Below are 27859 nucleotides of genomic sequence, written 5' to 3'. Positions count from 1 at the left end.
CCATGCTTCATTGTAGGGATGGTGTTCTCAGGGTGTTGGGTTTGCGCCACACATGGCATTTCCCATGATGGCCAAAAAGTTCAATTTTTGTCTCATTTGACCAGAGAATCTTCTTCCGTGTGTTTGGGGAGTCTGCCACATGCTGTTGGGCAAACTCCAAATGTGATTTTTTTTTTAACCAGTGACTTTTTTCTGGCCACTCTTCCATAAAGCCCCACTCTGTGGAGTGTACAGCTTAAAGTGGTCCTATGGACAGATACTCCCATCTCCATTGTGAATCTTTGCAGCTCCTTCAGTGTTATCTTTGGTGTTTTTGTTGCATCTCTGATTAATGCCCTCCTTGCCTGGTCTGTGAGTTTTGGTGGGCGGCCTTCTCTTGTCAGGTTTGTAGTGGTGACATATTCTTTCCATTTTGCTATAATGGATTTAATGGTGCTCTGTGGGATATTCAAAGTTTGGGATACTTTTTATAACCCAACCCTGATCGATACTTCTCCACAACTTTGTCTCGGACCTGTTCGGAGTGCTCCTTGGTTTTCATGTTGTTTGCTTAGTAGTGTTGCAGAGTTAGGGTCCTTTCAGAACAGATCGATTTATACAGACATCATGTGACAGATCATGTGACACCTTGATTGCACACAGATGGATCTTAATCAAATAATTATTTGACTTATGAAGTGAATTGGTCGGACCAGCTCTTATTTAGGGGTATATATGAAAGGGAGTGAATATCTATGCACACTCCAGATTTCTGTTTTTTTCATCTTAATTATTGTTTGTGTCACAATAAAAAACAATGTGCAGCTTTAAAGTGGTGCTAATCCTCCAAACATCCATTTTAATTACAGCTTGTAATGCGACAAAACAGGACAAGGGACATTCCACCGAATGGGTGCCATTTGCTTGTTGTACCACTCCCAAATTAAACTTAATTTGTTATATCTTTTCAACACTGATTATAATAACACACATATTTAACTATTCAAAATGTGTACTGGTCAACCTCAGGCTATGTTACAAGGTTTGGAAGTCAAAGATGGCTGCATTTTTTTCAGTCCTGTTACCAAAACTCTGAAAGTAACAGGATTGAGTTTTTAGCCTAGGATTAGCTAATACATGGAATTAAGCCACATGGCATCATCGCTAATAGCATGACCACACTTAGCACATTCTAATGATTTACCAAAAATCTGTATTTTTAAAATAAACAAATATCATCTAAGAAATAATTTAAGTAACAGGACAGTATGTTGACATTGACCTTATCAGTCAAAGTTAAAAAATCATCAAATATACAGAAAAGTAAATGACAGAACTAACTTTTGGTCTTCCCATGGCCTTCAGAAGACACAACTGATGTAACTTCCTGTTGAGCATGTGATTTATGGAATGTTCCAAATTTGTCAGATGGGGTAATATGTTTGGGTAACAGGACTGAGTGAAAACTCAGGGACACGACTAAAATGTGTATTTTAACTAAGATATTGTGGATTTCTTATGAAAAAAATATATTTAAACCATGGATAGGATATGGAGTCACACAACAGTGCAAAAGAAATACTGTTTCTGAAGGATTTTAATCATAATATTTCATAGTTAAGTATAAAGTTAAAGTGCGAGGACAGGTCTCATCTCATCTCATTATCTGTAGTCGCTTTATCCTGTTCTACAGGGTCGCAGGCAAGCTGGAGCCTATCCCAGCTGACTACGGGCGAAAGGCGGGGTACACCCTGGACAAGTCGCCAGGTCATCACAGGGCTGACACATAGACACAGACAACCATTCACACTCACATTCACACCTACGGTCAATTTAGAGTCACCAGTTAACCTAACCTGCATGTCTTTGGACTGTGGGGGAAACCGGAGCACCCGGAGGAAACCCACGCGGACACGGGGAGAACATGCAAACTCCACACAGAAAGGCCCTCGCCGGCCACGGGGCTCGAACCCGGACCTTCTTGCTGTGAGGCGACAGCGCTAACCACTACACCACCGTGCCGCCACGAGGACAGGTAACACATACTATTTTTCACTGTTTTAGGTAGTTTTTATTAATCCTTACAACTATATATCTTCTCATCTCATTATCTCTAGCCGCTTTATCCTGTTCTGCAGGGTCGCAGGCAAGCAGGAGCCTATCCCAGCTGACTACGGGCGAAAGGCGGGGTACACCCTGGACAAGTCGCCAGGTCATCACAGGGCTGACACATAGACACAGACAACCATTCACACTCACATTCACACCTACGCTCAATTTAGAGTCACCAGTTAACCTAACCTGCATGTCTTTGGACTGTGGGGGAAACCGGAGCACCTGGAGGAAACCCATGCAGACACGGGGAGAACATGCAAACTCCGCACAGAAAGGCCCTCGCTGGCCACTGGGCTCGAACCCGGACCTTCTTGCTGTGAGGCGACAGCGCTAACCACTACACCACCGTGCCGCCCCTTACAATTATATATTTTAAATTTGAAATCAGATCAATGTGCAGGACATTCTGCGTAATAAGGAAATGTATTTTAAAGTACATTTTTATGTGCATTTATACATATAATTTTCTAGGGACGGAAATGGCACCGATTCGGTGGAATGGCTCACAGACACCAAGGGGGATGAATACTTTTGCAAGGCAGTTTAGAAATAGAGCAGATGTTACTCCAGGACACGAGGTGGCGCTGCACCGAAATCACTGTAAACAACAATCCTCATCTGAGCAGAGAAAACAGACGGTAGCTCACACTGAAGTTTCGGAAGATGTATGAAAGTGAAGTGGATTGCCCACTGTCAAGATTGCAGGCGGATAGCTGTTGTTGACTAGAAAAACAGTCTTTTAGGTTTAATAAACAACAATAAAACTAAATAAGCTGAAATAAGTAGTGTTAAAGGTGGCGGTATGGAGGAATACAGCACCACTGTGAGGACATCCGGATTCGTTTTGAGTTCATTAATGTTTCAGCATCTGAACAGTGACTGTGATGTGGTGAGTTTCTAAACCTTTTAATACACCAGAAACTGATATTAAGCAGAAATTCATTGTCTGTTTACTAAAAATAAGTGTTACTAACGACATTTTAAACTCATTTTGGCTTGTCAAAAGTGTCTCAGTGTCTGCTCAAGTCAACATCATTGGTTATATTTTTGTATAAAACTGAGTGGAAAAGTTGAAATTGGAATCCACCCCCTTTGAAAAGTAACATTTTAAACAATATCTCAATGAACACAAACAATTTCCAAAATGTTGACAAGACAAAGTTTAATATAAGATCTGTTTAACTTGTAACGTGAAAGTAAGGTTAATAATATAAACTTAGATTACACATTTTTCAGTTTTACTCAAATCAGGGTGGTGCAAAAATGAGTACACCCCACAACAAAAACGACTACATCTAGTACTTTGTATGGCCTCCATGATTTTTAATGACAGCACCAAGTCTTCTAGGCATGGAATGAACACGTTGGCGACATTTTGCAACATCAATCTTTTTCCGTTCTTCAACAATGACCTCTTTTAGTGACTGGATGCTGGACGGAGAGTGGTGCTCAACTTGTCTCTTCAGAATTCCCCAAAGAAAATAATTTCTTTACACCACAAAGGTGAAGGCTACAAGAAGATCAGTAAAGCTTTATTTATCAGTCAGAATACTGTAGCAAAAGTGGTACAAAAATTTAAGAAAGATGGAACTGCAGCCATCTCACAGAGACGTCCAGGTCGTCCACGGAAGTTAACACCTCGACAGGAGCGTCTTCTGATGAGAAGGGTTGAAGAAAATCGGCATGCAAGTTCACTGCAGTTATCTAAAGAAGTAGAAAGCCAAACTGGGGTGACTATTTCCCGTGACACAATACGGCGTGGGGCGGCACGGTGGTGTAGTGGTTAGCGCTGTCGCCTCACAGCAAGAAGGTCCTGGGTTCGAGCCCCGGGGCCGGCGAGGAGTGTGTGGAGTTTGCATGTTCTCCCCGTGTCCGCGTGGGTTTCCTCCGGGTGCTCCAGTTTCCCCCACAATCCAAAGACATGCAGGTTAGGTTAACTGGTGACTCTAAATTGACCGTAGGTGTGAATGTGAGTGTGAATGGTTGTCTGTGTCTATGTGTCAGCCCTGTGATGACCTGGCGACTTGTCTAGGGTGTACCCCGCCTTTCGCCCGTAGTCAGCTGGGATAGGCTCCAGCTTGCCTGCGACCCTGTAGAAGGATAAAGCGGCTAGAGATGATGAGATGAGACAATACGGCGTACACTGCAGAGGAATGGCATGCATGGATGCCGCCCACGAAAGAAGCCTCTCCTAAAGCCCAGGCACAAAAAAGCCCGCCTAGAGTTTGCCAGGGCCCATGCTGACAAAGATGAAGACTACTGGGACTCTATACTCTGGAGTGATGAGACCAAGATAAATGTTTTTGGAACTGATGGCTTCAAAACTGTATGGTGTCGCAAAGGTGAGGAACACAAAGAAAAATGCCTGGTGCCTACAGTGAAACATGGTGGTGGCAGTGTCCTTATGTGGGGCTGCATGAGTGCTGCTGGTGTCGGGGAGCTGCATTTCATTGATGGCATCATGAATTCACAGATGTATTGCTCTATACTGAAAGAGAAGATGCTACCATCACTCCGTGCCCTTGGTCGTCGTGCACTTTTCCAACATGACTAAACACACATCTAAGGCCACTGTTGGATTTCTGAAGAAGAACAGGGTGAATGTGATTCGGTGGCCGAGTATGTCTCCTGATCCGAACCCAGTCGAACACCTACGGTATCTAGAATTTTGAAGAGACAAGTTGAGCATCACTCTCCATCCAGCATCCAGTCACTAAAAGAGGTCATTGTTGAAGAATGGAAAAAGATTGATGTTGCAAAATGTCACCAACTTGTTCATTCCATGCCTAGAAGACTTGGTGCTGTCATTAAAAATCATGGAGGCCATACAAAGTACTAGATGTAGTAGTTTTTGTTGTGGGGTGTACTCATTTTTGCACCACCCTAATTTGAGTAAAACTGAAAAATGTGTAATCCAAGTTATATTATTAACCTTACTTTGACGTTATAAGTTAAACAGATGTGATATTAAACTTTGTCTTGTCAACATTTTGGAAATTGTTTGTGTTCATTGAGATATTGTTTAAAATGTTACTTTTCAAAGGGGGTGGACTCATTTACGCTGAGCACTGTAAGTGGGCTGTCATTTTATTACAACCTGGTAATCTTACATTTATACTCAGCGAATGTATTTTAAGCCACAGGATACAAAATAGACATAGTTTACCATAACAGAATCGATTCAGAGTCAGTTCAGAGCTCTATCATCAGCATGGAATCCAAAATGACAATTACAATACCTGTGCAACTGTTCAATTACCATTAATTTGATTTGCAAAGTGCTTATAACAGTAGGTATTGCCACAAAGCAGCTTTACAGAAATCTGGATGAAGATCCGTCATGAGCAAGACAAACCTAACATCATCTCCTCCCACTTGGCGCGGTCTCGGCCTTGGGGTGCTCCTGATATTTGCTCGATGGCAGGCAAACATCTATCAGTCGCTGTAAAGCTGCTTTGTCCATCATAGTTCTCCTGATCTGTGTCTCAACTCCTAAAACTCTTTCAAGATACATCCATTTCTTGTGGGATGTTCTAACGTCGAACAGGACCTACTTCTGCAAGACATTGTTGTCCATTCTACAGACATGTCCGATATACTTGACTTGCTGGTCTTGACAGAAATTACGAATGGGCAGTGTTTGGGTCATTTCCTGTAGTCGTTCGTTAGATAGCTTGAAACTCCAGTCTACTTCTAGTCTGGCCAGGCAAGCTATCTACAGCTCTTCCAAGCTTCCGAAAAATCAGGAACCAATCAACTTTGAGCATCTCCAACGGCCCTGGGTAGAGGCGTGTTCAAGGCACTGACGTAGTAGAACTGCGACCGGAAGCCATAGATTGTTTACAGAATCTATGCCGGAAGCGCTTCATTCACGCTTCCGCATCTATTACGCATAGATGCTGTATTGAAAGCATTCAACGGGAAGTTCTCATTGAAAACGGAGCAAAGAGCAGCCCTGGAGGTATTTATTGAAAGGAAGGACGTTTTCGCCTTGCTCCCGACCGGCTTCGGTAAGAGTTTAATCTACCAGTTAGCCCCGTTGCGTCGCATACGTCAGAGGAAAGAGTGATGTGATTGGTTTAAGCTTCGTCACAGGCTTTTCTGGCTTCGACCAGTAGCAAACTGAGGCATTTCAGGGAGGCGGGTCAACCGCGGGCTCTGGGAAACGGTTGGGCTTAATATCTTGGCCAGACCAATAGCTCGGAGAGCTTTGAAGTCGCGTTAGCCAGGCTAGTCTACTTCACCTTGAAGCTGGACGTCACAATCTTTCTGGTTTGGAGCATTCTTTCTCTGAAACCCACCTTTGACCATCTTCCTAAGAAAGCCATGCCACACAGTCTCGACTTTGCCCAACTCTTTCTCTGTTAGAGTCCATGCCTTAATGCTGTATAGTAACCTGGAGCGAACACATCTCATCTCATTATCTGTAGCCGCTTTATCCTGTTCTACAGGGTCGCAGGCAAGCTGGAGCCTATCCCAGCTGACTACGGGCGAAAGGCGGGGTACACCCTGGACAAGTCGCCAGGTCATCACAGGGCTGACACATCACACAACCATTCACACTCACATTCACACCTACGCTCAATTTAGAGTCACCAGTTAACCTAACCTGCATGTCTTTGGACTGTGGGGGAAACCGGAGCACCCGGAGGAAACCCACGCGGGGAGCGAACACATGTTGTCAGAAATCTAATTCTTGTTGTTAGTTGTATTCTTCTATCTATAAGTACAGTGGCATGCAAAAGTGTGGGCACCCTTACTGAAAATATCTGTTACTGTGAATAGTTGCGAGCGGAAGATGAACTGATCACCAGAAGGCATAAAGGTAAAGACGACACATTTTATTTTCAGCGTTTTCTGCAAGATTTGTGTATTATTTTTGTTTTATACAATTGGAGAGTGAAAAAAGAAAAGGAACACCATTCGAAAGTTTGGGCACCCCAATACATTTGAGTTCTCAGGTAACTTTTACCAAGGTTGCAGACCTTAATTAGCTTATTGAGCTGTGGCTTGTTCAAATTCTTCGTTAGGAAAGGTCAGATGATGCAGATTTCAAAGCTGTATAAATTCTCCGACTCCTCAAACTTGTCCCTACGGTAAAATCAACAGCCATGGGCTCCTCTAAGCAACTCCCTTGCATTCTGAATAATAAAATAATTGATGCTCACAAAGCAGGAGAAGGCTACAAGAATGTAGCAAAGTGTTTTCAGGTAGCTGTTTCCTCAGATTGTAATGTTATTAAGAAATGGCAGTTAACAGAAACAGTGGAGATCAAGGTGAGGTCTGGAAGATGAAGAAAACTTTCTGAAAGAGCTGCTCGTTGGATTGCTAGAAAGGCAAATAAAAAACCCTGTTTGACTGCAAAAGACCTTCAGAAAGATTTACATACATGAAAATCCCTCACCTTTTGGCGAAATTCGCCATTTTGAAACCAAAATGGGTGACCTACGTGAATCGCGTAGATCTGATGAGGAAAAAAAAATTGGGGGGGGGGGGTTTGATATTGACCCAAAGGGCAAGGAGGTCGCTTCGCACCCATAAACAGTTCGTGCCGGTTTGCGCCTCCTCCTCCTGCTTTGATATTGACGCCATAGCGATGAGTACATCTAGCTGCGAAGGGCAAGCAGCATCATTTCGTGCCTCTTCACATCAGTCAGAGTGCAGACCAGACCACCAGAAGCTGGAAGCTGGATTGAGTCATCGGACTGAATTTCCTACTTTTTTCAAACTTTCCTGATTGCTATCAAAACAAACAAAAGTTCCGGCTTGATTACGTCAGCATTCGAAAGAGGGCGCGTGCGTCTTTTGACAATCCCTGTGTCCGAAATTGCTCGCTACTCACTATATAGGGCACTGTATAGTGGAGACGCCATTTTGTTGTGCTGTCCGTGCTGAAAGAAATCAAATTAAAAGTCTTAAATTTGATTTAATAAAAGACAGCAGCAAAGAAGAAAGTATTCAGCCTTGATTTAAAAAGAACTGAAAGCTGCAGGTACTTCCATATCTCGGCAGGCTGAGTGGTATGCTGGGGCACCTCTTGCCAGCAGACCAGGATATCCAGAGGGAACTTGTACGGTTCAGTGTTGACCTGACCATCCCCAGCTTCAAGGAGGGAGAGAGCATCGTGGAGTGGTGGGGTCATGTCTTTGACAAACCAGACAAGTACCCCTCCCTGGGTGCACTGGTTAAGTGTTGCCTCTCCATCTTTCATGGACCTAGAGTCGAGTCCTCATTTAGTCTGATGAATGATGTAATTGATCAAAGGAGTGGCAACATGAATGTGGAAACATTTAATGCAATACAGACGGTCAAGTACACACTGATGTCCGGGGGAAGACAGCTATGCAGCTCTTTAAAAGGGAGGACGTGAAGTTTGGGGAAGTGGACAGAACATTAACTCTGCAGCAGCCACATACAAACACCAGCAGAGGGTGAACAAGGAGGAAAAGCAGCAGAGCAAGTACTGTATGGCTCTCAAGCAACTTGCAGTGCTCAGCAGGCCAAGAAACCGACTGCTGAAGGAGAGAAGCGGGCAAGGCTGAAACATGTGGCAACTCGGCGAAAGCGGGCCATGGAGACGCTGGTGGTCCAGGCAAATAAAAGGAAAAAATGATCACTATTCCTTGTGTGTTCTCCACTTTCTTCGTTCTATTATTCGCATTTTTTTCCAGGGCATAATTTCACTATAACTACATGTATTTGTATTTGTACTGTATGTCCATCAGTATACTTAGTAAGGAGGCTATAATATTTATTCTGGGGGAGGACTCCCCAAACACAATAAAACAACACCAGAGGCCACGTCACCACTCGCGCACCCTTCTCACCTTTTTCACCCCTGACCCGTTTTCATGCCTGATTTAGCAGACCCTGGAGTGGTGGTGTACTGTTCTACTATGCAGCGACACCTGAACAAATATGACCTTCATGAGAGAGTCATCAGAAGAAAACCGTTCCTGCGTCCTAGCCACAAAATTCAGTGTCTGAAGTTTGCAAATGAACATCTAAATAAGCCTGATGCATTTTGGAAACAAGTCCTGTGGACTGATGAAATCAAAATAGCGCTTTTTGGCCACAATGTGCAAAGGTATGTTTGGAGAAAAAAGGGTGCCAAATTCCAGGAAAAGAACACGTCTCCAACACTGAAGCATGGGTGTGGATCGATCATGCTTTGGGGTTGTGTTGCAGCCAGTGGCACAGGGCACATTTCATTGGTCGAGGGAAGCATGGATTCGAATAAATACCAGCAAATTCTGGAAGCAAACATCACACCATCTGTAAAAAAGTTGAAGTTAAAAAGAGGACGGGTCCTACAATAAGACGATGATCCAAAACACCTCAAAATCTACAATGGAATACCTCAAGAGGTACACGCTGAAGGTTTTGCCCTGGCTCTCACAGTCCCCTGACCTAAACATCATTGAAAATCTGTGGATAGATCTCAAAAGAGCAGTGCATACAAGACAGCCCAAGAAACTTGTAGAACTGGAAGCCTTTTGCAAGGACGAATGTGTGAAAATCCCCCAGGTAAGAACTGAAAGATTATTAGCTGGCGACAAAAAGTGTTTACAAGCTGTGATACTTGCCAAGGGGGTGTTAATAGGTACTAACCATGCAGGGTGCCAAAACTTTTTTTTTTTGCTTTGGGCCCTTTTCCTTTTTTGTCATTTTGAAAATGTAAAAGATGAAAATAAAAATTTGTTTTTGCTTAAAATATAAAGGGAATGAGTCATCTTTAACTTTATGCCTTTTGGAGATCATTTCCTCTTCAACTTGCTTAAAGGATATGGGACATGAAACATAAGCATGCTATATCAGTTTCTTTCCATTAAAAATATGAATTAATTGCATCAACAAATACAAAATCATCTATTAAATTCAGCAAAATCTTTATATTCGTGATGATTATATGGCATTTCTGCTCGACTTCCGATATGCATTTTTTGCAACCGGAAGAGCCGCTGTCACGTGATCATACGTCACAAAAACTTTCGGGCACAGCACAATCGGGTAGATGAATGGAGAAGTGGATGACAAGAAAATTGTTTTTATAGTCTTTAAAGTACATTGGACATCATACATTGGACATCATGGTGTATTGTGCTGCTTATGGTTGCAATAATTCCAATGGGAAATGCCCTGGAGTAAGTTTTTTTGCATTCCCCAAGGACCCGAAGCTGAGGAAAGTGTGGGCTCACCTGCGCATGCGCAGTAGGACAACTTTACAGAACACCTGTTGAAAAAACTTTGCACCTACTGTTTCCCACAAACTGTGTTCGGACCATTTCACTGAGGATTCTTTCAACATTAATACTCAGGTACTGAGCGATTATTAATTCATGAAACAGGAAGTTTAAGGATGAGAAAAAAAAACGTTTAAATCGGGAAGCTGCGCACATTTGCGCCAGGCTGCACAAATGTGCGCAGCTTCCCGATTTAAACTGTTTTTTTTTCTCATCCTTATACTTCATGTTTCATGAATTAATATTGCTATTTTTTTTTTTTTTTAATCGGATCTGCGCGATTCAGCTGTGAAAAAGGCGGCATCCGCCGAAAGGCGCGCTGTTTGCATCCCTGCACGGAGGCCAGGGGACAGGGCAGGAATATTTTTGTTGATATGAGTGATCCGGTGCGATTTCGCGACCCCCCCCGTTGAAGACCTCTGCGCTAAGCGACTGAAAGCCCAGGTAAGGATTAGTATTATAATTTTGGGTGTATCAATTATTGATTATCATAATTCTGACTCGTTTCGCCATTTTGAATGTTTTCATCTCGGACTCTGGAAGCATTGTATCTCAATCAATCTCGAAAAATATCAGCAAAAAAAACCTAGCTTGCAACGGACTTTAGCTAGATCTATGATGAACTTTCAATGTATGATACAAAAATAATACTTCTTTCAACAGATCATTAGCCTTTGAGCAGAATTGTTTTTAACTTACCAGGAAGTGTTATCGAGCCGACCGCTTTCAGTTTCATGAGGGCTGAATGAACTCTCACTCTCAGAATCATCTGACCCGTCAGAGTAAAGACAAGATCCATGTTCATGTGAATTTCCAGCTATCGGTTCGAATTGATAGGGTCTAACTTCACATCTCTGTGAAACATCGGGAATGTCACTGTCGATGGTGTCCATTTCGGTAACCTGTTTACATTAGATTCCCAAGCGCTGGCTCCTTGGAAAGTTTTTGTGACGTCACGGGTCACGTGACCACCTAGCTCATTAACGAATCCTTGTTTTACGCTGTGTAAAAAAACTTGAATAATGTGGTGATTTTCACATTTTTGACGCCCTGCAGTGATTTAGATGGCATTTCTTATGTCCTTTATACATAATTATGCCCAGGTAAAAATCCATGTCCCATATCCTTTAACTGTTCACAGTAACAGCAATTTTGACCGGGGTGCCCAAACTTTTGCATACCACTGTACATGTTTCAGTTCATTCCATTTCTGGAAGGCAGATCCGATCTTGGCATACAGGAACCGAGAGGTGTCCATTTCATCATTTGAGATGGTATAGCTGAGGTATTTAAAACTTTGCACATTCTTGATTCTGTGGTCATTCACAGTTACGAGGGGCGTTCAATAAGTAATGCCCCTGACCCACTTCCCATAGCAGTAGAGCAACGAAACTTGGCACAGTTATTAGTCTTTCTCTACATAGGAACCACCCAGAGTTATGCATTTCTCCCATCGTTTGATGCAGCTCTGGAGACCGTTTTTGTAGAACACCCCAGGTTGGTCCTCCAACCACGACATGACTTCAGAAATCAAGGCTGCATCATCTGGGAAACACTTTCCTTTCAAAAACAACTTCATGGTTGGGAAGAGGTGAAAGTCAGAGGGTGCAAGGTCAGGAGAGTAGGGAGGATGGGGGAGGATTTCATAGCCACACTCCCGTGCTTCTGATCTGGCGACAAGCGAGTTGTGGACCAGAGCGTTGTCCTGCAGGAGGAGGATACCTTTGCTGATCTTGCCCCGCCTCTTGATTTTGATAGCTTCTCTTAATTTCCTTAAAAGTGAAGCATAATAGGCTCCTGTAATTGTGGTACTCTTTGCCAGGAAATCTGTCATCACTACTCCGTCCTGGTCCCAGAAGACTGTGAGCATGACCTTGCCAGCGGAGGGCTGCACCCTTGCCTTCTTTGGAGGTGGTGAGTCCAAGTGCTTCCACTGCATTGACTGGGCTTTGGTCTCTGGATCATAGTGATGGACCCAGGTTTCATCCTGTGTAATCAGTCTTTTGAAAAACTTTGACTCATCTTCTTGGCACATCTCCAAATTCATCCTCGAGCACTCGACGCGTTCTCGCTTCTGGAAAGGTGTGAGCAACTTGGGAATCCATCTGGCAGACATCTTATGCATATGCAAATGGTCATGAATGATAGTTTCCACAGACCCTGTACTAATCTTGACCTCTTGGGCTATTTGGCGAATAGTAATGCGTCGATCTTCCAAAATGGCAGCCTCAACTTGACGGACAGATGCCTCATCAATGGCAGAAGGGGGGCGACCAGGTCTGGGAGCTGTTTCCACAGACTTCCGGCCATGCTTGAATTCACGATGCCAGCGTTTTACAAGGTCATATGATGGGGCATTATCACCATAAGTTTCTTTCATTTCATCAAAAGTCTCCTGTGGTGTGCGTCCTTTCAAATACAAAAACCGGATCACTGCGCGACCCTCAACAGGCTCCATTTCACACCTGACTCAGTTCAAACACGTGTAAATCAGAAACCACAATTAGTTCAGAGCTGTAATTTGCCACAACCCATAGAGATATAAATCATTGCACATGCAAAATTTCAGCTAGATCAGACAACTGGAAGTGGGTCAGGGGCATTACTTATTGAACGCCCCTCGTACCAAGCATTCCCGATTCTTGATCTCATCTTCTCCGTGGATGACGTAGTAATGACAGTGGTAAGAACAAACATCCTGACATGAGGAAGAAACTTTAAAAGGGATCAGACTCGAAGGAGAATCCAACCTCTTCTGGGCGACACCTGATAATGGGATCATACAGTAAATTATTACTCTTCAAAAAGCAAACAGTATTAAGCCTGTTGAAATATTGGTCAGTATGAGCATATTGTGAAGAAGTGTCCTGGGATAAGGACGCCAATGCTGAGTGTTTGTGTTTTATCTGTGTCATACAGGAGGGATTATTACTCGGCGAGAGTGTCGGAGAGGAGAAGAACAAAATCACTGACTCGCAGACGGATCACATACAATTTGTGCACACAATAAGTAAGTCATTTTTACCACACACCTGCCTGAGTATTAGATGTAAATGGTGTAGGTATAAGTCTTACATACCTGCCAACCTTGAAAAAATTTTGAGTACAATTTTATACATTTTATTCATTTTAGCATTTCAACATTTTTAGTTTTAACATTTTAACAAAAAAAAGCCCAAAACCAGCAACCTCACACACATTGTGATCCTGTGAAGTAATCTCCAATTTCACTGAATCTTTCCCCCCTGTACTGTAACGGAATAAGCGGTTACTGTTACTTTGTATCCTTTAACCGAACGCCATTAAATGTATTCCGTTACGCCCCAAGCCTGCATGCGACAGCCCCCGCAATGCCTTCCTAAACTCATGGATAGTCTACTATAATCACGCGATTGGGGTGCTCTTGAAGGAGCAGCGATGGACGGGGGATTTCGGGCAGGGCTGGGGGCGAACATAGTATACTGTGCGTGCGTACTGTCCAGTGTGAAAAGCAGAGAACACCCCGCTCGAGAAACAGCGGGATATGATTGCGGGCTAATGTGAATATTCTTAGCTTCAATCAGATATATGAAACACAATGTTATTAAGCCGTTGTGGTTATGAAATGATTCAATGCCCTGTGCGTTTGATATGGTGTTCAGTGTGACTTGCTCTCCCCTCGTTTGTAACGTGAATTGCGTGCCGCGGTTGGGGTTACTTTATGGGGCTGGAAAAAGTTGGCTGTCTTACCTGGCTCAGCTGCCCCACTGCCTTTGCTAGTACCTGCTGCATCATCTGAATCTTTTTTAAAATATTTATGCAGTGAGCCCCTGAGTCTCTTGGTTTCTTCCTCTCTTTTTCTCTTTTCTTTTCTGTGCTCCTGACTTGTGCATGTTGGCAAATGGCACGCACGCTGATTGTCGAAGTGCTATGATCGAACGATGTCGTTTTTTTTCCCCTTAATCAAAGAGTCAGACCAAACCATTTTTGCATTAGGGGTGGTAGGGGGTTCTTAACGCCTTTTTCAAAGACAATAAAGGCAAAAGATCTAGAAATCATTTATTGAATGCAAATATAGCACATTTCTCCCCCAAATCAACACATTTTGAAATGAAATAAAATAATTTAATCGCAACTTCATGAGAGCCCAGTTCTGCTCCCCCCCATTCCTGGGCCCGGGACAACATACCCGTTTGTCCCCCCCTGTCGGCGGGCCTGTTCATGAGTACCCCCCCCCCCCCCCCCCCCTCGTGTCAACCTCACCCCAACCCAGCGCGCATGCGCCCCCAGAGACCACAACCAGCAGACCAAAAACACACTTTCAGTCCAGTTTTATTGATTGACCTTGGGAACAGAGTCCAGTTTTGTAAAACATTCCTATTGACAGACTTTGGGAAACTGTTATTGATGGCTCTTGGGAACTTCCTTCCGTTTTGAAAAGCACAACAAACATTAAATACATGTGCAAATGAAATTAAACCAGAGCCACTCTTTCAAAATAAATAACACGTTAAATTAATACAGTATGTAAAAAAGGCACTTTCAACACAAAACATGGTATGCACAAATTTCCCATGCAATAGGTTTAGACTTTTGCATTTTTTTACATGTTGGAAGTATATTGCATTATACAGTAAAAATATTGCATTATACAGTACACTGCAGTATTTTGTAGGATGCCTTTTTCATGTGCAAACTATTGCATTTGCATTCGAAATATTACATTTACTGCAGTAATACTGTATAAAAAAAGCATTTGATACTGCAGTACCACGCAGGTTTTTTCATAAGAGGGATGACCAATTTTCGACTTCACATCATCTGCAAACATTCTAGGCTACCATTGACAGAAGTTACCGACTGCCCTTAAGATATACAACACGCTACGCTTTGTTGAGCACATCAATAAAGTGGTACTTATCATAGTGATTCAATGAGAGCGCGAGAGGAATTGTAATCAGGTTTCGTTGGTTACCGCATCGAATATGCAACCTCGAGTGATGGCTTCGAAGTTAAATGAAGAACTAGCCTGTACTGTTGGTGTTGTAAATGCACAAAATAACGGCTAGGAAGCTCTTGAGTACACGTGAAACACAACCGTTTCTGTTACAAATATAAAAACGACGTCTCTAACCGACTTTTCAATCCCCGACTCGCTCTAGCCACCTGGCTGCACCGCTGCACTCAAGTCAGAGACGCGAAAGAGGAAGGGGAGGGGGTGAAGAGGGCAGAGCCACACGCTCTGGAAGAGGGGCGGGGGGGATTGGGCAAAGCATTCCATTCTGGCTTTGAGTTTCCTCACAGATCAGCGGTATCAACTTCAGCAAGAACTTGACTGAAATGCGAGTTCAGACGATATGCGTACTTTTTAATGTGAAAACGTACAATGAGGTAAAAATTCGTAGCAGCTATGCAAGATGCGTACAGGTTGGCAGGTATGGTCTTATGACGGTCCTGTTTTAATTGATGATGTAGACGAGAGCTGATACAAGGTGCAAAGCAACAATTAACTTCAGTAACTATATACTGGGGACTGTGCTGCTTTTCTTTTTCAGATATTCAAAAACACATCACATGCAGGAGAACTCACAGGTATGTCAAACCCTCTCAGTACTGCTCTGCGTTAATGCTCTTGCAGGTTTTTTTTTGGCATAATTCTTGCTCTTGATCCATTTAGCTTCTACAACAACTCCTGTGAAGTGGACAAAGAGAAGATTAAGCAGGTTTTGTGCACTCTCAAAGAGGTATCGTAAGCATTACCTGAGCTGTTTCTGAACACCTACATAGACTTGTGCACCACAGCGCTTTTAAAATTCTTGTTTCTGCTTCTCTAACAGCAGATCTGACAGTAATGCAGCTGCAAATCATATTAACGTTCTCGTCTTAATACATTATTGTAATAGAAACAGCTCAATCACAGACACTTGTATAGCAGACACTTCGCAGAATCGAAAACTAATAATAAACAGATGAAAAACATGTTCTATTACATACGAAATGTAAATGTTATAAAGTGATAATCTGTATCTTTAAAAAAAAAAAAAAGGTGAGGACTTGCGAGGAAACCAGTGTATTTAGCTGCTACACTACCGTTCAAAAGTTTGGGGTCACCCAGACAATTTTGTGTTTTCCATGAAAAGTCACACTTTTATTTCCCACCATAAGTTGTAAAATGAATAGAAAATATAGTCAAGACATTTTTCTGGCCATTTTGAGCATTTAATCGACCCCACAAATGTGATGCTCCAGAAACTCAATCTGCTCAAAGGAAGGTCAGTTTTATAGCTTCTCTAAAGAGCTCAACTGTTTTCAGCTGTGCTAACATGATTGTACAAGGGTTTTCTAATCATCCATTAGCCTTCTGAGGCAATGAGCAAACACATTGTACCATTAGAACACTGGAGTGAGAGTTGCTGGAAATGGGCCTCTATACACCTATGGAGATATTGCACCAAAAACCAGACATTTGCAGCTAGAATAGTCATTTAGCACATTAACAATGTATAGAGTGTATTTCTGATTAGTTTAAAGTGATCTTCATTGAAAAGAACAGTGCTTTTCTTTCAAAAATAAGGACATTTCAAAGTGACCCCAAACTTTTGAACGGTAGTGTATGTCGTACATGATAAAAGGAACTAGGGCCTTAATTTGTTTTGTGGACTTTCCACGACGTGCAAGTTAAATGTAACTTTAAGAAGATGAAAAGTAAAACATCCTTCTTGAATTAATAAAAAAAAAGATAATTGTTGGCATTGTAATTGTTTACATTAATTAATTTAATGGCATTTAGCAGACACTCTTATCCAGAGCGACGTACAACATACCCATGTCCAGAGCAGTTGGGGATTAGATGCCTTGCTCAAGGGCACTTCAGCCATTCCTGCTGGTCCAGGGAATCAAACCGGCAACCTTTTGGTCCCAGAGCTGCTTCTTTAACCATTAGGCCATGGCTTCCTCATTTACTGTGGAATAATAGGAGTAAAACATTAGTAGTATCACCATCACAGCATTAATAATAACAATGTATTATAATATACCACAGTGCTGTTGAATTTTTCCAATATGGGAAAGTTTTCAGGACTGGGGAGTTTACGCATTAGTTGCTCTAAGATGACATGGTGTGGGGTTGTTTTTTTTTTTTTGTCTTATTAACTTGCTGGCAAAGGAACAACTGTTTACAGCTGCTATAACACAAGGGATAACAGGCACTTGTTTCACAGATGTTCCATAACATAACTGCAACTTTAAAAGGGCAAATATCATTCTTTTCAATACAACCCCAATTCCAAAAAAGTTGGGACAAAGTATAAATTGTAAATAAAAACGGAATGCAATGATGAAGTTTCAAAATTCCATATTTTATTCAAAATAGAACATAGATGACATAACAAATGTTTAAACTGAGAAACTGTATCATTTAAAGAGAAAAATTAGGTGATTTTAAATTTCATGACAACAACACATCTCAAAAAAGTTGGGACAAGGCCATGTTTCCCACTGTGAGACATCCCCTTTTCTCTTTACAACAGTCTGTAAACGTCTGGGCACTGAGGAGACAAGTTGCTCAAGTTTAGGGATAGGAATGTTAACCCATTCTTGTCTAATGTAGGATTTTACTTGCTCAACTGTCTTAGGTCTTTTTTTGTCGTATCTTCCGTTTTATGATGCGCCAAATGTTTTCTATGGGTGAAAGATCTGGACTGCAGGCTGGCCAGTTCAGTACCCGGACCCTTCTTCTACGCAGCCATGATGCTGTAATTGATGCAGTATGTGGTTTGGCATTGTCATGTTGGAAAATGCAAGGTCTTCCCTGAAAGAGACGTCGTCTGGACGGGAGCATATGTTGCTCTAGAACCTGGATATACCTTTCAGCATTGATGGTGTCTTTCCAGATGTGTAAGCTGCCCATGCCACACACACTAATGCAACCCCATACCATCAGAGATGCAGGCTTCTGAACTGAGCGCTGATAACAACTTGGGTCGTCCTTCTCCTCTTTAGTCCGAATGACACGGCGTCCCTGATTTCCATAAAGAACTTCAAATTTTGATTCATCTGACCACAGAACAGTTTTCCACTTTGCCACAGTCCATTTTAAATGAGCCTTGGCCCAGAGAAGACGTCTGCGCTTCTGGATCATGTTTAGATACGGCTTCTTCTTTGAACTATAGAGTTTTAGCTGGCAACGGCAGATGGCACGGTGAATTGTGTTCACAGATAATGTTCTCTGGAAATATTCCTGAGCCCATTTTGTGATTTCCAATACAGAAGCATGCCTGTATGTGATGCAGTGCCGTCTAAGGGCCCGAAGATCACGGGCACCCAGTATGGTTTTCCGACCTTGACCCTTACGCACAGAGATTCTTCCAGATTCTCTGAATCTTTTGATGATATTATGCACTGTAGATGACGATATGTTCAAACTCTGCAATTTTACACTGTCGAACTCCTTTCTGATATTGCTCCACTATTTGTCGGTGCAGAATTGGGGGGATTGGTGATCCTCTTCCCATCTTTACTTCTGAGAGCCACTGCCACTCCAAGATGCTCTTTTTATACCCAGTCATGTTAATGACCTATTGCCAATTGACCTACTGAGTTGCAATTTGGTCCTCCAGCTGTTCCTTTTTTGTACCTTTAACTTTTCCAGCCTCTTATTGCCCCTGTCCCAACTTTTTTGAGATGTGTTGCTGTCATGAAATTTCAAATGAGCCAGTATTTGGCATGAAATTTCAAAATGTCTCACTTTCGACATTTGATATGTTGTCTATGTTCTATTGTGAATACAATATCAGTTTGAGATTTGTAAATTATTGCATTCCGTTTTCATTTACAACTTGCATTTTGTCCCAACTTTTTTGGAATTGGGGTTGTAAATGAATTTACAAATAAATGTACACTTTCATTCTTTAATCAATAAACAAATGTAATCATTGGCAAACTGCTGTGGTATAAGAGAAATAAAAGACTTGGGGAGGTGTTGTTAAAGGAGATACGCAGAACTTTTTATTTTTAAATATATTTCCGAGTGGATAGTATCTCCATCCTTGACTCTTGTATGCTGCATAATTGGGAATAAAAAAAAAAAAATTTTGATAGTTAAAATCAATCGCAAAGTTGGCATTCGAGCTGCCCCACTGAGCCAGCCAGCCCTGAGTGCGTGACGTCACGGGGGAACCGATTTTAAGGCCGAAGACTTTGACAGCTATAGACCAAAGTCAGACTCGGCAAGCGAGAGTGGTTGCAATGGCCTCTTCGTTCGGGTTTATTGGAGATTCTTTGGATTCCTCAGAAAGTAGTACATCTGACTGTGATGGTCCTGAAATTGGAGTGTGTGTACATGCTACTGCTATACACATAGAACCATATCAGTTCGAACCACCGGAAAGTGAATCCGGTAGTAACATGTCTGCCACAGAGGCCCCCACCTATTGAAATAAAGCCAGAGGACAAAGCCGTCTAGAGAATTGGATGGAATTAAGCTGACAGTCTCATGTGACTCTCATTAAATCAGGATAGGTGTTATAACTTGCGCATCATGCATGCATTTTCACTGATAAAACGTAAAAGGCTAATTAAATAATCAGATGAACTGAGACAATCACATTCTGAAGCAAATTAAATAATCTTATACCGTTAACTTAAACACACAATACAAGTTACATATATTAATCTAAATGCAGGTAAACAATGAGTGTTGTTACGTAACCAAATGAGAGTCGCATCTTACCCATCTGTGTTCTCGCGTCTTGAAGGCTGACCTTGTGGCCGATTGTTTTGAAACAATCTGACTTTCAGTTCTTCGTTCAGTTCTTTGTTCATTCGCTTTTTCCACGTAAGGGTGAGATACTGCTGCTGAGGTGAGCATATCCAGCAGAGAAATCTGACGACTGGCCCACTCATTCTCCATTTTCTCCATACTGAGTACTCCGCCATTACTGCTCGGCTCACGCTCTGGGAGAACTGGTGCAACTGAACTTACTTTCCTTTTCTTGTAGTTTTCTTTTCCTTTAATTGTTGGTATTGCACCCTCTTTCAATACGGGCTTATAGGCAACGCTCCTCAACGGATCAGAGGTTTCGTACAAGTTCTCAGTGAAATGAGCAGAGGAGAGACCACTTCATAGGCACCCAATCCGTGAACTTCTTGCAAAATGCGTCCAAATCTTTGCAGTTTGAACATTCTTGGGCCACGAATGCAACATAAATCCACCTTCTGTCATGTTGCTGCACCCGCCAGCAACACATCTATGTGGCATGGTGATTAAATTAGCTTAAAATGGAGGCTCAAAGTTGCGGTTAGCTCTGTGTTTTAGTATAGCAGAAATAGCGATGAGACCGATAGCCTTTCTGCTATGACGTCACAGATGTCAAGGTCATTCACTCAGACTGCTATCTGGATGAAATCACTTTAATTGTAAAAATTACTACCGTGTAACCTCTAACGAATGCCCCCGGGGGCGTTACATTTTTCAAAAGGGGGGCATTTATTAGGGGTAAAAAAAAAATCACAGTTGATCAAATTTTTCAAACCCTAACATAACTGCCCTACTAATTTTCCCTAACTTTCATACATTTTCAAGGTGAAAAGTCGTCAAATTAAGTGTTTTTTTTTTTTTTTTTTTTTAATTGATTTTTTTTTAATTATTTGGGGCGCTTACTGGAGTGTATACGGTAAGGCAGGTGTTCATTCGGTGAGGAAACAGTCCAGATATAGCTCGCGTGTCAGCTGGCTTGACACCTTTGACCTTTTCGCCGACCACTGTTACGTCACTCACTTTGCATAAAGCTCCCTTTTTGCAGAAGTCACGCGCCTCCCAGATAATTTGATCTGATCATTCTGTTTCTAATCGTAAAGATGGACACGCGTGTTGAAAAACACAAATCCTACACTGCGAGTTTTAAGCTAAAAATCCTAAAAACGGCGGAGGAGAAAGGAAAGCACTTTGCTTCTAAACTCCTACAAGATCGATCGTAAACGAGTCCGTGAATGGTGCCAACAACGGATTGTGATAGCCCAGGACATTGAATTCGTATTTGATTTGGATACTGGACTTGGATAGAAAACCTGGGGTATGTAAAACTGTTCAGACTGTTTAGTTTTTTTATTTTGAATTATTTTTTTCCGAAATATAAGGGGGGGGGGGCGTTAATTAGGGAGGGGGCATTCATTAGAGGTTATACGGTATATTAGATTTATTGTTCACGCTTAAAACTATTCCTGTGCCATTCTTGAGGTCTCAAGGCAAACAAAAACAAAACAAAAAGTGAGGACATGGTTCTGCGTATCTCCTTGAAGTTGTTAAAGGTAAATAATCAGCTTGGAGATGATTTCATGTTTTCATTGTAACTATTTTCAGTGTGCGTCATAATTATTATAATGAGGCATCATGAACAGGTTTTCCTTCTTGTTTTGAGTAAAGGAGAATGTGATTGGTTGGTATCGCCAGCGAAGGAACACCAATCAACAGATGACTTTAAAAGAGCAGTTGGTTCATCAGAATTTGAGGAAGCTGCTGCCGTATCAGGAACTCGTCTTCTTGCTGCTCACACCATCTGAGGTGACGCTGTCGCACTCCACCCACCGCCTTGAGTACACAGCCTTCATATGGAACGGCAGGTCAGGACAAACTGCTGCCTACTTTAGAATACAGGAACCAGTTCAGCCAAAAGTGAACATTATTTGTTCAGTTGAACACTTTGCTTTGATAAACAAGATGGATGGTGAAGTTTGTAATGTGTCTAATGTTTATGAACTTTTATGTGATTCAGTCAGTACAGTAGTATTCCAGTCTCAGTGAGCAACCTAGGTACACTGGAGCAGCAGGACTACTGGAGAGTCTCCGCTACATATCCATCTCTCAGTCACTCTCAAGCCATCAAACAACACAGGTGCTGTAAAAATGTGATTACTCTCAGTTCTGGGACTTTACACAGGTCACACTGAGCCCTAACACCTCCCTGGTGCCAATAATAATGCAGTTCATGACTATTATTGATCACTGCTATAACGTAAGTGATAACAGCAACTAAAGCCTCGGTCACAACCGGCCGTACGTGCTCCTACGGCCGGTCTACGTGCAAAAAACGCAAGAAACACACGGAGGGCGCGTGTGTGACGTGCTGATTTTCGAGCTGTAGACCGGCTGCAGAGGTTCTTTGTCATGTCAAACTCTACGGGCGCTTACGTTTTTTTCAGGTTGCAAGACAAACTTACAGCCAACGTGTGTCTTTCTCCACGAACAAAAAAAACGCAGCGATTTGGGAAACGCCAAAAATCGCACGGCCAAAAAATCGTACGTTCAGTTGTGACCTAGGCTTAAGCTGTATCATGGATATTCCACAGCATTAAAACTAATAAAAGGATATAAAATATGGCATATCATTCTTTAATAAATAAATAACAGTTATTCGCTGAAGGCGAAGTGAATATCAGTGATTTATTATACATACGGGCCACTTTTGCCATGGAATAAAAACATTTATTTTTTTCGCGGTCTGGTTTCCATCAAATCCTGGGCTCTGATTGGCTGGCAAGCGGGTCTGTATCCTGTGGTACGGACCCCAGTTACGGACCTCTGGCGACTCGCTCGTTCACAACAACAAACATAGTAGCAATTTTTGTCAACATTTTTTTTCGCATTTCTCAGGACAATAGCATTAATTTTACAGCATGGATGGCGATAACGACAGTCTTCACAGCAAAAGCGAGTTTTACTACCCTGAGGAAGACAAAATAAAATAAAACCTTTCAGGAGAAAGCTAAAAACCTCTAACTTGCTAACGCCGAGCAAAAACATGGCTGAATCCTGAATGGCTCCTATTTGTATAAATAGGGGACTACATAGGTGGCAAAATGTAGTTTTTTTTTTTTTTTCCCCTGCCATGGAAGTGCACTTGTATACCGAGGAGAAAGTAATTTGCATTACAGCCGTGAATGAGGATTCAAAATGGCGGCTCGGCTCGGTTTTCCCTTTCGGGCGCTCTCGTTTTCTGTTAGAATTTGGTAAAGAAAAAAATAAATATATTATTTACCAGCTTAAGGTCGGTCCGTATGGTGAAATACCGTGACCTCGGCCTTGAATACTGACCCAGAGGGCCTCGCTCAGTACTTTCGAGACCTCGGTCACGGTATTTCACGATACGGACCTCCCAGCTGGCAAACAACATAGATGTATCCTGTTCCCTTCTAGCGAGTTTACGCAATATTATCATATCGCTTATCCTCCATGTATTACGCCACTCTCCCCAATGGCGAATGAGCATGCTGTATTGTTATAATATTGCACGTTGTCAAGACAACACGTCAGAGCTCATGCAAAGATCCGATGACACAACTTTTCTGCTGCGCATGCGCACAATCATTTCTTTGTTGGCCGGGAAAGAGAGAAGGCGAGGCTAATCCAGTGCTACTGCTAGGATTAGCTATAATTAAGCACTAAATAAATGAAACCGAAGATGTGCTAAACACCCGAAAGGCTACCAAAACTTATTCTTCACGCATATTTACAAGAGAAAAACATATCAACGGACATTGAAAAACTGGAAGAGAGACACATCAGAGATGTAAAACTTCCACGCTAGCGAGTAACTGTGACAGTTTGTAAACACAAATGGCTGCAAGGTTTGCTTTGTTAAAAGCAGAAGATTTTGAGAGAATTTTGGCTTCCAGGTCGCTCCAATGTGTGTAGTTGTTGATGTTGATTTTAACTAAGTAAATTACACAGGGAAACAACAATAATAATAATAATCATTCAGCTTGACTGCAGTAGCATTGCCCTTCGCTAACGTTACACCAGCTAGAAGGGAATTGGACTGCCGCACTAACAGCACCGAGTCACGGGTAAGCTTGCGTTAGCCTTCGAGAATGCTGATATGAAGTGTGTGTATGTATTAATAATAATATTGGATGGCGCTTTTTCGTGGTCTATCAGATGTATTCCATTCAGCTAGCATGATGCGGAACTCATCTTCGACTTGTTCAATATCATGTTAGCTGAATGGAATATATCGGATATACCACTCAAAGCCAGCCAATATTATTTAAATAATAATCAGGACTAAATCGAGGTTATTATTCACTGATATTCACTGAGTCTGAGGTGGATAATTGTTTTAGTATAAATACTCAGGTGATCATTTCAATTTTTTTTTTTAAATCATATTAAGAAAAAAATTATTTATTTCAATTTTCAAAAGCAACATTCAAATGTAATCCGCACAGGCTTGTCACTTATCTATGCCGACTCACATAAACTTTGTCTTGAAATGGATAAAATAAATCACGGTTCCACCTTACCTTTAAATCGTTTTAGACCAAACTTTGTAGCATCTTTACTGTTTTAAGGAACAGCATTTTCTTTCATAATTTGTAATTCTTCCTCACTTACGGTGACCAAGCGATTGGCCGCCATTTTGCCGAGTAGCTCGAGGTGATTATCGAGAAATAGTCCAAATCTCTCGACCAATCAGCGCACACGATTTCCTATAATCACCTCCATATTTATACTAATAATTGTTAGTGTTGGCAAGCTGCTGTGGTAGAAGAGGAATAAAACACTTCAGGACGTGCTGTTTGTTTTAGGAAAATAATCGACTTTGGGATGGTAACTGTAACTCCTCACACCACCTCTTTGTGGATTATTTTCTGATAACTATACCTCATCGTCCTTATTTATTAATTCATTAATTGATTGACTGTCTCCGCATCCATAAGGAGACAGTGGCAGGGTAGACCATAGTTCATAACCAAGATCTGGTTTTATTTCTGTTTTGTTCTCTGCACAATCAGTTTTCACTTTATTTCTCTGTCACTTAGAGCCAAATTCTTCTCTTCAGAGCACGATCTCCGAGAGGTGGAGAATGTCAACGCCATGAACGATGCCTTGTTAGATGAGATGAAGGTAACTGTTGAGAAGGTTTTCTTCATTGTTCAGTCTGTATGCCCCACCTTGCTCCTAAACAGCTATCCGTTTTATTCCAGAGCGCATGTGTGAAAGTGGAGAAGAGCGAGCGGCGAGTGGAGAAGCTACAGGCTGAGATCGCTGAGCTCAGAGACACCGTCAGAGAACAGAGGAAGAGACAGCAAGACAGTGACGGTAAGACCTTCTGTGGTTTTCTGGGTCTTATGTTTGAGGATTATGTCCAAATAGGGGTTAATGAAATAAAACTGCAGGTGTAAAAGTAAACATAAGACAGATTTAATCAGTTACAATGAAAATTAATGAATTAAGGCACTTTTTTTTTGTTTGTTTTTTTTTGTTTCTGTCTTGAAGTTAATAAGACAAATGTCCAGCTTTTCATGTACTCCTCGGTCCTGAAGACTTTCTGTGCTGAAGAACCTCTGTCTCTTACAAAGCGCTGACACTGGAAACATCTTTCATAAGTTTGCTTAAAGAAAACTTCATGTCGATGATTACACACGTTTTTAAACACGGGTTCATGTGCAGCATCTGCTATTCAAGTCCTTGTGAATGAGCTGCTACGATAGACGCAATGACATATTAGAACAAGTGCATTAATATCAACCTGTGATCTGTTGTGGCTGCACTACTGACAGAGCTGCCAATATAGAAAATTAATCAACACATTAACCAACAGACCAATCAGAGTCCAGAATTCAGCAGCGCTGATATTATAAATAAATAAAACTGTACAGCTGCAGTATAGATTTGCTTACTGTAACACAGCATAATGCTGTTTGTCACATATATTACAACCCCGATTCCAAAAAAGTTGGGACAAAGTACAAATTATAAATAAAAAAGGAATGCAATGATGTGGAAGTTTCAAAATTCCATATTTTATTCAGAATAGAACATAGATGACATATCAAATGTTTAAACTGAGAAAATGTATCATTTAAAGAGAGAAATTAGGTGATTTTAAATTTCATGACAACAACACATCTCAAAAAAGTTGGGACAAGGCCATGTTTACCACTGTGAGACATCCCCTTTTCTCTTTACAACAGTCTGTAAACGTCTGGGGACTGAGGAGACAAGTTGCACAAGTTTAGGGATAGGAATGTTAACCCATTCTTGTCTAATGTAGGATTCTAGTTGCTCAACTGTCTTAGGTCTTTTTTGTCGTATCTTCCATTTTATGATGCGCCAAATGTTTTCTATGGGTGAAAGATCTGGACTGCAGGCTGGCCAGTTCAGTACCCGGACCCTTCTTCTACACAGCCATGATGCTGTAATTGATGCAGTATGTGGTTTGGCATTGTCATGTTGGAAAATGCAAGGTCTTCCCTGAAAGAGACGTCGTCTGGATGGGAGCATATGTTGCTCTAGAACCTGGATATACCTTTCAGCATTGATGGTGTCTTTCCAGATGTGTAAGCTGCCCATGCCACGCGCACTAATGCAACCCCATACCATCAGAGATGCAGGCTTCTGAACTGAGCGCTGATAACAACTTGGGTCGTCCTTTTCCTCTTTAGCCCGAATGACACGGCATCCCTGATTTCCATAAAGAACTTCAAATTTTGATTCGTCTGACCACAGAACAGTTTTCCACTTTGCCACAGTCCATTTTAAATGAGCCTTGGCCCAGAGAAGACGTCTGCGCTTCTGGATCATATTTAGATACGGCTTCTTCTTTGAACTATAGAGTTTTAGCTGGCAATGGCAGATGGCACGGTGAATTGTGTTCACAAATAATGTTCTCTGGAAATATTCCTGAGCCCATTTTGTGATTTCCAATACAGAAGCATGCCTGTATGTGATGCAGTGCCGTCCAAGAGCCCGAAGATCACGGGCACCCAGTATGGTTTTCCGGCCTTGACCCTTACGCACAGAGATTCTTCCAGATTCTCTGAATCTTTTGATGATATTATGCACTGTAGATGATGATATGTTCAAACTCTTTGCAATTTTACACTGTCGAACTCCTTTCTGATATTGCTCCACTATTTGTCGGCGCAGAATTAGGGGGATTGGTGATCCTCTTCCCATCTTTACTTCTGAGAGCCGCTGCCACTCCAAGATGCTCTTTTTATACCCAGTCATGTTAATGACCTATTGCCAATTGACCTAATGAGTTGCAATTTGGTCCTCCAGCTGTTCCTTTTTTGTACCTTTAACTTTTCCAGCCTCCTATTGCCCCTGTCCCAACTTTTTTGAGATGTGTTGCTGTCATGAAATTTCAAATGAGCCAATATTTGGCATGAAATTTCAAAATGTCTCACTTTCGACATGTGATATGTTGTCTATGTTCTATTGTGAGTACAATATCAGTTTTTGAGATTTGTAAACTATTGCATTCCGTTTTTATTTACAATTTGTACTTTGTCCCAACTTTTTTGGAATCGGGGTTGTATTATTGTTATTATTCAGTTATTCCACGAAATCGAGTCGTACATGAGCTGATGGCTGATGAGGCATGTAGCGCTGAGTCAGCTATAAGTCATGTACGACGAGATTGAGCGGAATAACAGTTTTATTCTATCCACATTTGCTGGATTTTGAGAAACGGAGCATTTTTATTTTTTGCAAATTCGATAAATGAAAAACTTTTATACAAAACATCTGACAAAATCAT

General features: G+C 41.8%; 1 protein-coding gene across 2 annotated transcripts in view; it reads left to right on the top strand.

Annotated features, from left to right (window-relative positions):
* The first annotated feature begins 2720 nt into the window (after positions 1–2720).
* abraxas1 (abraxas 1, BRCA1 A complex subunit) overlaps positions 2721–27859 on the top strand; it is a 29331-nt gene continuing 4192 nt past the window's right edge. For both annotated transcript variants that reach the window (XM_060935966.1, XM_060935967.1), the window contains exons 1-8: positions 2721–2983; positions 13257–13347; positions 15872–15908; positions 15994–16060; positions 21739–21935; positions 22088–22207; positions 25134–25218; positions 25299–25413. In XM_060935966.1, the coding sequence (XP_060791949.1) occupies positions 2897–2983; positions 13257–13347; positions 15872–15908; positions 15994–16060; positions 21739–21935; positions 22088–22207; positions 25134–25218; positions 25299–25413 (799 nt within the window). In that variant the 5' untranslated portion in view covers positions 2721–2896. The remainder of the gene's footprint in view (positions 2984–13256; positions 13348–15871; positions 15909–15993; positions 16061–21738; positions 21936–22087; positions 22208–25133; positions 25219–25298; positions 25414–27859) is intronic.

Source organism: Neoarius graeffei, chromosome 12 (assembly GCF_027579695.1).
Source record: "Neoarius graeffei isolate fNeoGra1 chromosome 12, fNeoGra1.pri, whole genome shotgun sequence".
Taxonomy (NCBI): domain Eukaryota; kingdom Metazoa; phylum Chordata; class Actinopteri; order Siluriformes; family Ariidae; genus Neoarius; species Neoarius graeffei.
The sequence above is the reverse complement of the archived record's forward strand: the minus strand, read 5'-3'. Positions and strand labels throughout refer to the sequence as shown.